Source organism: Patagioenas fasciata, chromosome 8 (assembly GCF_037038585.1).
Source record: "Patagioenas fasciata isolate bPatFas1 chromosome 8, bPatFas1.hap1, whole genome shotgun sequence".
Classification (NCBI taxonomy): Eukaryota; Metazoa; Chordata; class Aves; order Columbiformes; family Columbidae; genus Patagioenas; species Patagioenas fasciata.
In genome coordinates this window covers 32,212,579-32,226,550 of record NC_092527.1, presented here as the reverse complement: position 1 = coordinate 32,226,550, position 13,972 = coordinate 32,212,579, and the positions used below count along the sequence as shown (strand labels likewise).

General features: G+C 40.1%; 1 protein-coding gene across 1 annotated transcript; it reads left to right on the top strand.

Annotated features, from left to right (window-relative positions):
• Positions 1–2,694: 2,694 nt before the first annotated feature.
• Positions 2,695–13,491, top strand: SMNDC1 (survival motor neuron domain containing 1). Its single transcript, XM_065843683.2, has 6 exons — positions 2,695–2,856; positions 3,516–3,635; positions 7,527–7,669; positions 9,572–9,733; positions 10,861–11,014; positions 11,723–13,491. The coding sequence occupies exons 2-6, from the start codon at positions 3,516–3,518 to the stop codon at positions 11,858–11,860; spliced, it is 717 nt and encodes a 238-aa protein (XP_065699755.1). The 5' UTR covers positions 2,695–2,856; the 3' UTR covers positions 11,861–13,491.
• Positions 13,492–13,972: the final 481 nt, after the last annotated feature.

Sequence of the window (13,972 nt, the reverse complement as noted above, 5' to 3'; positions counted from 1 at the left end):
AACAACTTCTAAGGTATTTGTGATGGAGCATTGTCTTAAATTTACATGTGTTCATTCAGCAATGAACTACACTAAAATTCTATGTATTGTAGATGAGAAAATGTGATAAATTCCAGTAACATGGCATCAGTTACTTCGTAATAATCGCTGTGGTGTAACTTTATAGCCTGTAAGAAATACGGCTTAATTCTATGAATACACCGTAATACTGCACTACAAGGCATAAACATCTCATAAAAACTAAGGGTTATGAGGAGATACAGTTCTGGCAGATATTCTGCTGCCCACAAATACAAAGAAAGTACTGGGTGCAGCTAGAAACATTCAAATATGGCCCAAACATAACTGAACTTGCCTCGATCTCCTAACAAATACAGAAAGAACAAAATCTTGACAACAAATGGTTATATATTCTTTTAAATAGTGCTAATGTGCTATTATGCAGATATCCCTCCAAGCATCAATCATCTCATGAACTGGAAAACATTGTTTGAAAATTTTAACCTGTAAGATAGGAGGAAGTCCTGCTTATACTGTGTTATTTCTCAATATAGTATAAACCAGCTTCCTTAGTCAAACAAAAAATCTCTATTTTTGGGTGATGGCAGTTTTAATGATCCAATTCATGAGAACTTCCAACTTGAGTTAAAGATCAGTGGTTTGAAGATCCATCTTGTCTTCCTACATGTAGCAGCATGTGCTTGAATGACAACATGCGTAGAAATAGCGGCTAATGGGCTGAAGAAACCAAGAGAAAACAAAACTAACCAACCAAAAAACAAAACAAAACAAAACAAAAAGAGAACAAACCAAACTCTTAAAGTTAATTGCACCTTTAGCTTCCAGTCAACTGGGCATAGTAGACATTGCAATGTTTTTATGTTTCGAGTACTTCATACTACCTTTCTTTCAAGTAAGTTACATGTTGCAATCAAGTCACCTCCTCTTCTTCCTTTATAAGCTTAATAGATTGGGCACTTCACTGTTTCACTGCTAGAAGGGCATTTTCTCCAGCCACCGAATCATGTTGGTGGCTCTGGTTAGAAGTCTGCAGATGCCACAAAACTCCAGACTCCAGAACCAGATACACTCTTGCAGTATTAACTCTCATCAAAACTTTTACAGAAATACTTCCTGTGCTCATTCCTGCTGATGAAACCACAGAAATGTTCTCCTTTTTGCTGTTGTTGCCTCTGGGGACATTTCAGGTGTCCTCAGTTCGTCTCTGTCACTTCAGTCCTGCAGATATGGCCTATATCTCTTGTTCTGAGAGGTGAAGTTTAAAGCGATTGTACTAACGTGCATTTTAACTCCTAGATATACTCAGAGTCATTAGGGTTGCCCTGTATCAATAAATTTCTATGTCTTTTCAACAGTCATTGATCTGTCCATGAAGTCTTACCGGAAGATGTTTTCTATATCTATTTCTAGGTCATTAATAAAAAAACTAGAAAGATGCTACTGTTGTTTTCTTAGTTGTTACACCTGGTCTCATCAGTCAGTCTGCGAATGGCGTCCAATAATTTCTGCATTTTAATTACCAAATCATACACCAAGATACAGAAAATGAGTTTTATCTTCAGTCAGGATATCCTCTGAGGGTATAAACCAAGTGTCACAGAACACAGTAGATATGCTTCTCCCTTAATATATAAACAAACCCAAGGAGTCCAAGCGAGGTCACTTTCCTGTGAAGCCACACAAGCTGTGACTGCAAGGGACAGGATGTTCGCAGGAGACACTGATCCTCCTGGTAATACCAAGAAACTTCTTGGGCGCCTGCTTAATTCACCCGGCCCACAGGCTCAAGGCCAAATTAATGACTGGATTTCCAGCAGGAAATAATTTTTCCTTCCTGTGACAGGCTTGAAGAAGCCACTAAGCTTTTCCTGCCCCTTTCCTCTCCTATTGTAGGCTCAAATACCAAAAGTTACTCTAAGTTGTTTGGTAGGAAGCTTTGCATGGTTTTAATTATCACTGAAGCAGCCAGAAAGTCCCGTGTTTGGGAGTGCAAAAATAAATACATCATGGGTGAATGTCACAAGGATGGAACCAAGCTCTTCTCAGTGACAACCAATGATAGGAAAAGGGGCAATGAGTGCAAACTGGAACACAGGAGGTTCCACTTAAATAAGAGAAGAAACTTCTCAGTGAGGGTGACAGAATACAGAATGTCAGGGATTGGAAGGGACCTCAAAAGCTCATCCAGTGTGATCCCCCCACCAGAGCAGGAACACCCAGATGAGGTTACACAGGAAGGTGTCCAGGTGGGTTTGAATGTCTGCAGAGCAGGAGACTTCACAACCCCCCTGGGCAGCCTGGGCCAGGCTCTGGCACCCTCACTGAGAAGAAGTTTATTCTCATATTTAAGTGGAACCTCCAGTTGTTACCCATTCCCCTTTGTCCTACCGTTGGTTATCACCAAAAAGAGCTTGGCTCCATCCTCGTGACACTCACCCTTTACACATTGATAAACATTAACGAGCTCACCCCTCAGCCTCCTCCAAACCAAACACACCCACCACGCGCCACTGCCCCCCCTTCCCCATGTGCGCCTGCGCGCTCCCGCGGCCTCGCGAGCCTTTACGGGAAACTCCGCCCGCCCCGCCGAGCCCCGCACGTGACCCGAAGGCCGCGTGATCTGGCTGAGGCGCTCGGCCAACCAACGCCGCGCACCGGAAGCACGTGACCGGACGGGGTGGGGGGGCTCTCGCGAGCGCCGGCGCGCGCTAGGCCTTTGCCCCGCCCCCGCTCCCGGTCTGCGGCGAAGGAGACGGAAACGCCGCGACCCGACGGGATCCAGAGCGGCGCCGTTCGCCTGCCCCCGGCCGGCACGGGCCCCGCACGCCCGCCGAGGTGAGAGCCGGCGGCTGCTCGCCGCCCTCCTGATTCGCGGTCCGCCGCCCGGCGGCCTCGTCCGGCTACGCTTTGGCGTAGCCTGGATCTAGGCCTCGGCTTAGGCCTGAGCCTGGGCCTGTCCGCCGGGCTCGGGCCGCCTGCCGAGCCGTTCCGCCGCACCCCGAGCCGCCCGGCTCGGGCCGACAAGGGACGGATGGCCCAGGGATGGGCTCGCCGGCCCTGATGCCGGGCGGTTGGGTCCCAGGAGGATTTCACTGCTGCGAACGTGAAGGAGACCGTGGCTGGGGGCAACCGGAGGGGAAAAGCTGCAGTGCGCAGTAGTTCTGTAAAGACGTGGGTGATTCTGAGGGTGCCTAAAGGCTGCGCTGCCTGTTTACCGTAAGCGATACTTTTTCCTAGTGCACACAGGCGCATGTCTTAAGTTTTCTGTTTTATAAATTGCTTGGGAGTAGTTGTACAGTATAAAACCAAGGTAAGTGGCTATTTGTAGTCAAATAGTGAGTTACTGAAAGTTAGCGAGTTGTGTTTTTAATACTTTAGTAATAGCATTTTGTGTTATTTATGGATCAGTTCCACTTTACTTGCTCCACAGGAGTTAATTAAAAAGCAGCGAGGCTGTTGGTTTGATCTTTTGTGTGTGTGAATGTTTCTTGCAGATGTCAGAAGACCTTGCGAAGCAGTTAGCTAGCTACAAAGCTCAACTTCAGCAAGTTGAGGCTGCCTTATCTGGGAATGCAGAAAATGAAGATTTACTAAAATTGAAGAAAGACTTACAGGTGAGAACTTGAGGGTATGAGCAGCTGAAACTTTAGGGTGTTTTGCAAGTGTTTCAGCTTTCCTGAATGTTTGCATTGCAGCAAAAATATACGCTTTGTGGTTTATTACTTTCTTTTTGTGTATTTTAATACAGTTATGGTAGGGATGGTTTGCAAAAACACAAAATGTGGCCTATTTTAAACTTATCATGCAGATTAGTGAAAAAGATATACCAATTTATATAGCAAACTCATCTGCTAAAAACTTAGCCACAGTCATGAAAGATATGCCAGTGCTGTCTTGACTATCTCTTTTCTTATTTTTTTAAAGCATTTCTCAGAAAACAATTAATTTTTTTGTTGGTTTTACTATGCTGAAGCCTGATGATTTGGCATAACGTTATACATTTCTGCTTATTTTTGAGTTGTCAAATCATTTGATCCAGAATCTGTTTGTTCGTTACTTGGATTTGCAATGATTTGCTTTAGAGCGTAGTTCAATATTCCTTGTACATCTAAGCCTTGACAGCGTTAAGGTTTTTCTATAAAAAAGAATCGTATTCTTCATTTACCGTCTATGTTTTCTTTAAACATTTGAGAGCATACCGCATTCTTAAGAGCTGAAAGTCATTTCTGGTCCATAAGGTATTGTTTGGTGACAGGAAGACCACCAGCCTAATTTTAAGCTGATAAGTGGTCTCAGATTTTTGAGCATCTAAAGACACATTGGCATATAAATATGAAACCAGCAGTACTGTTAAAATTTATCATGAGAGTGCAAGATGCTGCTTCATTTCTGTTGTGGATTGCTTTAGCTTCTGGATCTAAAAATATATCAAACTATCCAGAGTCAGTAACCACTGTTTGTATGGAAATAACAGGAATAAAAATGATGCTTCAACCAAAGTGCGAGTAGTGCCTCAAATCAGTGATCTTTAGAATTCCTTTTAAATTACAAAGGCTTTGTGCCCACAAGGCACTTTATAGATCATCTTAATGTCCTTTGTTGTACACTGTTAAAAGCATGTGTATATTTTTATATTTTTAAAATGCACAGCAAAACCCATATGGGATGATATTTCCGATACCAACACGACCTCGGCTTTGATATGCAGAGATCATTGATGTGAAAGGACAACTTGCAAACTTTTTAATAAAAGCTTTCTGCACAGAATGGGGAAGATCTTTACACTTTCGTCCCCAAAAGGTTTGCTATCCATATGTTCCACCTTGAAAATGACATAATGTTTTGCAGACTTAATATATGCCAACCTAATGATTGTAAAAATGGGTTTGATGCTTCAGTGTCCCAACTGAATAGCTTTTTGTCTGTTCAAAAAGATTGTTACTATGTAATTGAAACATTTTTTCTATCAGAAACAGTGATGCACTAGTGCATTTGGTATACTTAGTTTAGTCCTGAGTAACAAGGTTAAAATAAATATTAGAAGTCTTTCTAAATATGTAGCTTTTCCCTTTTTGTTTCACTGAAGTGCTTTTAGGACAGTGTCCATGTACCCAAGGACCCAGCTTACCTTTGTATCAAGTAGAACTGATGGCAGCTGTCATCTTCTGTAATTGGAGATGGTATCTGTGGGTGTTGTGTTCTGGAGTGTAGAGCTTTGTCTGGCTTTGTAAAGACCAGTTGGTCAGGAAAAGCCTTGGCAAGCTCTAACTAGTATTCTCTGCGGGTCACACCTTTGGGTCACGGGATGTGGCAGCAGGCCATGCTGTTCAGCCCATGTGGCTGTACTGAGCTCCTGTAGCAGTCTAACACATGCTCACAAATTTTATTTGAATGAGTTATTCCGTTAAAGACTTTAGAACTATCCCATGGGTTGCAATAAAATTACTGTTTCTATTCTGCATGATTGGCACTATGATATGTAGATATCAAATACAGATTTTTACCAAAAGTTTGCTATTTGTAGCCTGGTATGTATGTGGCTTTTATCAAATTCAAAGAATCCTTCTTAGAAACTATTCACATTTGAGTTCTACAATAAGCCATCTATGGACATGGCAAGAACAAGTCAACAGTTTCATATTACTGGCAGTCGACATAGCTGAAACACATTTTCAGGTTGCTTGCGCCTGATGCATTGTGTTTGAAATGCTGAGATAAGATACCTTTTCCAAACTTTGATGCCTCTGGGATTTGCAGAATACAGCTGTCTATGTGTTGAGGAATAGTTTGGGGTTTTCCATCTGGGAGGGGAAAATTAGGCTAATGCTAGATGTTCTGCAGAACTCTTTCAAATTAGGTAACTTGATCAAAATCTGTTCTGGTTCAGCTGTACTATTACAGAAAATGGAGATTAAAGTAGTAGAAGTGATTGTAAGGATGTTTCAGTGCTTACAGTTGCTACTGATTGTGCTTACTGTTGCACTTATTAACTAGTAGCTCCTCTAAAACAAAGAACAGAACTTTTGTTAGGAAGGTGATAGAAATTCAGACATTAGCAGCTGCAACAGAGGGCATAATGTTCGGCCATACATGCCAGTTGTATAGCTTATCAGATAGAAATGCAGATCAGCTTGTTTTATTAACATCTTATTTGGTAGTTGCTGAGGATCCTTTAGGTTATTGAGGAATGAAGAAGAGCTGCTTTACTGCTTTGTCCCAAGCTAGTCTTTGTGTGCCCATAGCTGAACTAGGATGTGAAACCGTGAGGAAGGTTCAGGCTTTGCTGAGCATCAACTGAAGATTGTTTATCTGTAGCTTTACCTTAATTTTAATAGTTGCTGTTAGTTAGGAGAGTGACAATAGTTCATGGTGAGATACTCAAATAACTGGAGAGTTTTTCAAGGACTGCAGAGTTGCTTTCCCTTATACAGAAAGTTTAAACGGTGTTTTAGGTGCTGACTCCTCTTTAACAGTAGTGAAAAACAGTGGTCTTGATTGCACAAAATAAAAATGTAGCACTGGCAGGAAGTTGGGGAGGAGCTTTTGCATGTTCCTGTCTGTGAGTGAATAGTATTTAAAGGAACTGGAAAAAAATTGTGATTTTGTTATTTGTCTTGTTGTATTAGCAAGGGGGTGCCTGACCTGAAATCTTAAGATCAGTGAATTCAGAGGAAAAGAAACACTCATACCAAAATGACTTAAAGAAATAAATTTCTTTACTATGCACCTCAGTGCCTTCTGTAAATGAGAGGGCTTGACAGAGTGGCAGTCTTGGAAGGAACTCTTCCACACTGGCTCTGGATGCTTCATGTATTTTTGAGTAAACTGAAAAATGTTTAATCACTTAGAAATGCTGCAATTTCACTGGTAGTTGTTGTGTGGTTTAGACATTACTATATATAATGTAGCCAGTCCCAAATGGGAAGGGATGGGAATAAACTGCCCAGCTAGAGGGAGAATAGAAGCGTTACGTCCTTTCATGTTTTGTCTTCAGAGCGCTGTCCTGCTGAATACTTGCTCTGACACGTGTTGTGTGATGATATTTTTTTAATTATTTTTTTTTATTTTTGGTTAATAAGCAGCATCCCATGCAGCCACGTGTACAGTCACTGTTGGGTTTTTTTGTTTGTTTGTTTGTTTTTGTTTGTTTGTTTGGTTGGTTGGTTGTTTTTTTTTTATTGGAGGCTGGCTTTGTCTTTGTGGCTATGGATAAATTAATCTAGAAAGAAATTCTGTGAAAATAATAGGCTACTTCTTGAAATTTTGAGGAGGGCATGGGTAACTTTACTGCAATACAGTGAAGACCATACATATTTCTATCTGCTTTGGCAATGAATGAGTTTAGTTAAATGATCAAAAAACCAAAACAAAGTTAGTCCACTTTACATCAGCTATGAATTTAATACTGTAACTTCAAAAAAACCAAACCAGTAAGCTTGGGGTAAAAATATGTATGGTAATAGAGTCTGAAAAATTATTCTTTGTGGGTTTTTCCTCTTTTATAGGAAGTCATAGAATTAACCAAAGATCTCCTTTCAACACAACCTTCGGAAACTCTTGCAAGTTCTGACAGTTCTGCTTCTGCTCTGCCCAGTCACTCCTGGAAGGTTGGGGACAGGTGTATGGCAATATGGAGTGAAGATGGACAGTAAGTGTAGAAAACTTCTCTAACAGTTACATGAAATAGTTCAATGGTAAGAGACTTTCATTCAGTTTGAACTGCCTCTAGGGTGACTAAAAGCAACAAGAAATTAGGAAATAAATATGATATTAGGTATTCTGGTAGAGGCTTTATTAAAGGTCAGTATTTTAGATAAAAAGCAGAGAGATATGGAGTCACTTTCTAGAAATGCCCTGTTTGTCACTAGCCTTATAAAAGTAGGGTAGCTTTGGTAAATTACCTTTTGCTAATGTAATACACAGCAGACTTTCATGAATTGACCTGTCAGAGCAGTCTTTCCTAAAGGTTTCAGGATGTATAATTCATAATTTGTCATTGCATTCATATATATGTAATTGATTGCTATCAAGAAAAAATCCTTGCTGTATTTCAGTTTGTGCCTCTAACTGGCAACTAATTTTTAATTGTAAATGCTGTTTTTTGGCTATGAAGTTACTAGCTGTATAAGGTAAATACAGAATTAATCAACCTTTTGGTTTTAGTCTCCATTACATTAGCCTGTGAAGTTCTGGGAACCCAAGTAGATCATTCTGACTTCATAATCTTTGAAATAAACATTCTAAAATTACTGTCCATACTGCAAAAATGTCTAACTGTTGCAACTTTTAAAAAATTACTATTTATGCAGGACTAATATCCCAATCATTACCACTTAGAGAGAAGCTCTATTCAACAAATGTGGTTTTATTAACAATGTAATAACCACACAGAGATTTTGGTGTAGCTATTGATGTCTTAGGTAGAAAATAAACCTAAATGTGAACAGTTTCTCTGTCACAGCTTATTAATAAGTAAAATACTTTTGTGTAAGAACTTAAAAATTGAATCTTACTGTCTTAGGTCACCACTGGTTCATTCTTCTTGCTCTGATCACTGAGTTAGAGAACCAGAGCTTGGGGAAGAGTGTGCCAGAGTGTCCACTGAAGTGGATCTTATTGGACTTAAATGTATTGCCTCTTTTTTTTTTAATCCTTTACTTCCTTTGCAACGTTTCTAAAGTGACCAGTGTTTCCCAGAGATGAATACTTTTTACCTTATACAGTTTGGGTTTCCATGTATTTTCATCGAGCTGAACTCAAGATTTTGTCGGCCCACTAAAATAGCAAATGAAATTAATTTAGTGAATGTGAACTGGATTATTGTCTATGAAACAACTCATTTTATTCCTCTGTTTGCTTTAGATGTATCCTTCTGCTCTGAATTTAGACTAATTTATTTTAAATATTTTTGGAAATGTCACTTGTCTTTTTTTCCCCTTTCCCATTATGAGGTCAGTTTGACCAAACTGTTTCTTACACATAAAGATGAAATGGACAGATTTCTGCTAAAATTTCAAAATTGCTATTTTAAATCAATAAGAAAACTTAATTTTGAAGAGGGAATATTTTGAAAGCTTCAGTTTTTTTGTTTGTTTTCCATATGGAGAAAAAAAGAACTAAAGCTTTGCTCTTGTGAGCCAACATCTTTCAAAACTACTCAGTGAACTCCCTGAAAGCTGTGTGCTGTGAATGCAGTGTTGTTTTATGGGGTTTTTTTGGTTTGTTGTTTTGTTTGTTTTTTCCAATCCCATGACCTGCCAGAACTAGAACCAAATCAGGATATCTAATTAGATTGGCCCCAGCATTCATCATTAGTCCTGTGAGGCCTTTGCTTCTTGATGCTAAAGGTCAAATACAGCAGCTTCCAGTCTTTGTACTTGTTCCCCTTTGACATTAAGAAAATAATCTCTTGGTTTGATTTGTGTATTGACCCTGAAAATGAAGGCTGATATTTGCAAATTTGATGCTATTAGCTGGCTGACAGTGTAGGTGTTGAAGGGCTGAGTATTAAAGCTTTACTCACATGCTTACAGCCATGATATCTTTACAGGTGTTATGAAGCTGAGATTGAAGAAATAGATGAGGAGAATGGAACAGCTGCGATCACATTTGCTGGGTATGGCAATGCTGAAGTTACACCTCTGTTCAACCTCAAGCCTGTGGAGGAGGGAAGAAAAGCAAAAGAGGACAGTGGCAACAAACCCATGTCCAAGTAAGCAACACACAGGCATAAGTCTGAAAGATGCTTTGTGGTTTTTCTGGGTTTTTTTGTGGTTTTTTTTTGTTTGTTTTCTTCCTCCCACAGCTATAAAAATTTGTTAATGAAATAGAATGTATCTTTTTTTTAATTTTATAACTCTTTGATATCTTCATGTTTGCTTGAAAAAGGATCTTAAATCAATCTAGCATATAATGTTTGGTAGATTATTGTGGCCGATATCATGTGTGTTATGTATCCTGGCAAGATAACATGATAGACTTTGTTTTACTCAGATTATGCTATCTCAAGGTATAAAGTATGTAAGCAGTAGATGAAAAAAAATGCGTACTCTTTCCTTGAGAGCAGAGAACCTGCAAGTTTCAGCCCAGATGGAGTGCAGGCTGTTCTCAGAGCTGTGGTTTGGCTAACAACAGGTATACTCACCAGCCCGAAGGGCCTCTGCCCCTTCCCTGTGTTGGGACAGCTGTGTTGACCCCATTGCAGGGCAGGTGTGCTGTACACAGTATCCCGCTGTGTCTAACACAGGAAGATACTTTTAAGGACTGAAACCATTTTTTTTGGAGGGGGAAAAAGGCGATATGATTTTAGTTCATTGTAGGCAATGCTCCCGAAGGGATTTTTCTGAGGGGCACTGCATAGATTGACTCCTTGAACTTCCTTATCTTTACTAAAGTCACTCATCTTTGTTTTTTTCCTCGCATTCCTGTCCAATACTTGGTAGCATGAGAGTCCTGCAGACCTCCAGAAAAGTTTGGGCTTTTCACTTAAATGGGCTATTAAAATTTTTCAAACCCTAGATGTTTCTAAACTGTAAAAGTGCTGATAGGTACCTTTTCAGTTTCAGAAGCGAATTGCTTGCAGTCCCATGGGTTGCCGTGTTTGGCATGGTCCCAATCAGGTGGTGGTTGCTGTTATTACGCCCACATATTTAAAAGCAACATAATGCTTATGCATGGAAAGACTTTTATTTTTTTATTCTTAGAAGTGGAGGATATTTACAAGCTTTGTTTTGTCATTTACTTATGGAAAACTATTGTGCTTGTCTGTCTTAGAGGGGTTTTAGTTTCTTAGAAGAAAAGGCACAAACATAAAATGTCTTTTTTTTTTCTTCTCTCCAGAAAAGAGATGATAGCCCAGCAACGAGAGTATAAAAAGAAGAAAGCTTTGAAAAAAGCTCAGAGAATTAAAGAACTTGAACAGGAAAGAGAGGACCAGAAAGTCAAGTGGCAACAGTTTAACAACAGAGCCTATTCTAAAAACAAAAAAGGCCAGGTTGGTTTGCCTTTTGTCAGCATGGGAGTAACAAGGAGGTGTAGAATTCTGCGCAGTAGTTTGGGCACGAGGAGAAAGAAAGTGGTTTTAAGGGGAGTTCATTGGGATTCTGAAGTGTGCGATGTGGTATTTTATAGAGGTGAAAGGCCTGGTTTTGTGCTCATCTTTAGAGGCTGAGCGTGTGCTCAGCTCACTGTTAGTTGCCAGGTGGTGTTCGTTGGACCTTAGAACCTGAGGGCCTGTCTAATCCTCCAAGCCTGACTTCTTGCTGTGTTTATGACTTGTCAGACGCAGCGCTAAGCAATTGCCCTGGAATAGCAATAATAGTGCAAAAAAAGGTAGCAAGGACACTTTAAAGCCTTATTTCATTTTTATCATGGCTTGACCAAGAGCTGTTGGACAGTGTGGTAAACTTCAGGCTTCCTTATGAACAATTATTAGATATCATCTTATGAAGAAGGTGAATCTTATTATTGGCCTGACCCAAAGTTCTGAGTACCACAGTCACATCCAGTACTTGGGTGCCTGGAAGTTCCCAACTCTGTTGTCTCACTTGCTGGTAACATGAGCTGGCCCTTAGAAAATGCACCTGTCAGTAGAATAAGAAGGTGAGAGTATTGAAACACTTCAAATGGTAACAATTGCTTGGTTTTTTTTAAGAGCCAGTTAGTAATTATTCAGAAATGGTGTTTTCCGTTTCATTTGCAGGTCAAGAGGAGTATTTTTGCTTCCCCCGAGAGCGTAACTGGCAAAGTTGGAGTTGGAACATGCGGAATTGCAGACAAACCTATGACACAGTATCAAGATACCTCTAAATATAATGTCAGGCATTTGATGCCTCAGTAACAGAGGAAAAAGGTAGAGCTTCATCTCTGCAGGGCTTTACACTTATCTTTTTATCATTATATTTTTCTAAAAGTAAATTATTTGTTGGCACATAGCGAGTAGTCCATTTTGTCACCATCACTTTGGCTTCAGCTGATATGAGCCTTAAATCTCCAGCTATTGATTTGACCCCCCCTCAATCATTAAACTTTTTGTAGTTGCATTCAAATACATTCTGCAGGTAAAGGCTTTCATGAACTGCTGTTACCTGTCCCTCTGAAAGCAGTGGTTATCTGCACCTTTGATGTCTGGAATTTTCCATTCATACTAGTAGTGGAAGTTGGGTTTTTTTTCCTTAAGAAAAGTGGTGGTAGTATAAAAATGGCACCGTAACAGCCCCTCTCGTTTCTATAGTCCCAGTGCGAAGCTCAGCATTCCAGAGCTGCTGCAGCTTGGAGAGTGCACTAGACTCCATCACAGCTTATCTGTCACGTGGAGTTGCTGAGAAGTTCTAAATTTCTCCCTTACAAATCCACTAAAGATCGATCTGTACAGCAGTTAATGGCGGCAGAGCATGGCCAGCAGGATCTTTACTACTAATGAGGATTCATTTGCTAGAAACAATAAATCTGGCTTTAATTGAAGTCTGAATTCCCTGTGTTAGAAGTTAAGCAGAGGAGATGCTGTTTTGTGTTGGTTTGCCTTTTTTTTTTTTTTTAATACTCATTGAAATTTAATAGGAGGTTATTCAAATGTAACCAGAAAACCATAGGACACGCTATTTTGACTTGTTTCAAAGTAGAGAACTGTATTTAAAAATACCCACCCCTCCCTGAGGATCAGAGAGTTGGAGAACAGAAATGGTTTGGACAGAAGCCATCATCTCCCCTCTTGCAGATGTTGCAGGTTTGATGGTACAGAGCGGGAGTGCACAGGAACAGCTTGTGTCTAGGCCACCCCCACCCCCTCACGCACAACTGCAGCACAGCAGGTACAAAGGCTGAGATCTTGCTTAGTTGTGTGTCAGTCCAGGTTTGCCTGAAGTTTCTGTCCTTAAAAAAGTGACTGGCCCTAGTGTTATTGTCACTTCAGCCGTATTACAGTGCTGCTGAGCCCCTTCAAGTTTATTCAGGAAAGAATGTGTAAAAGCTCTTGCTTTCTTGTATTTTATATGTGATCTGTTTTCCTCTGTTACTTGTCTCTCACGGTAGTGGTGCCATCTCTGACCCTGTAACGTGTTTAAAGAAGTTAATGGGTAGCCCTGTATACAATGTAGATATTATTTTTGTAAAATCTAGGGCTGAGTTAATGGACAAGAGTACATCAGCTATTTCCCCTATTAAAGGGTGTTTCTTGTCCGTTAACCCTGACCATTATTTCCCTGTATATTATGTTAATGTAGCTCATTCTGTAATTTGTTAACTAGATCAGGTCACGTCAGCAATTGTTGATGCACTGATTGGTGGAAATGTCCATCAGTTATCTGAGTCACAACTCAAGCTAAACTCTACAACTGGTAGTTTAGAATCCATACATAGAAAAAGGTTCTCCCTATAATGGGAGAAGATGATTTTTATGAATACAAAGTGTGTTAATTTCAGTTTTGTATGTTTTAACTTTTATTAAATAAAGTGTTTAAAATCTGCTGGATACATTTGACCAAGTTATGAAAAAGTATTCATGGTGGGGGGACAGTAAATGATCAGGAAGGTGGTAAATATAGAATCTGCTGGATGGAATGTAGTACATGAAAGTGAATCGAGTCACTGCAAGATGAAGTGGATTTTGCATAATTCCTCATCTTCACTGGTAGCAGGGACATTAAATTTCCTTTTGCATAGAAAAGCTCTTAAGACTCCATGGCTCTTTGAGAGGGAATTTGTACTACAGCTTGCACCCTACAGCAGTAGCTCTGAGCAGTGACATTAATGACAGTCCTGCAGCACTGCCAGAGTGGGGAAGGTCACCTGGTGTCTTTCATGGATGGCTGTGACATAGAGATCCTGTCTCCCTTTCACTATACGAAAGGAACATCTTCCAAGTTTTCAGGAAGCCATGTGAGCTTTTCTTAACTCCACCTGTCTTTTCAAAAAGAAAATGCAGACTTCTCCCACAGCTGGCATGCACTGCATG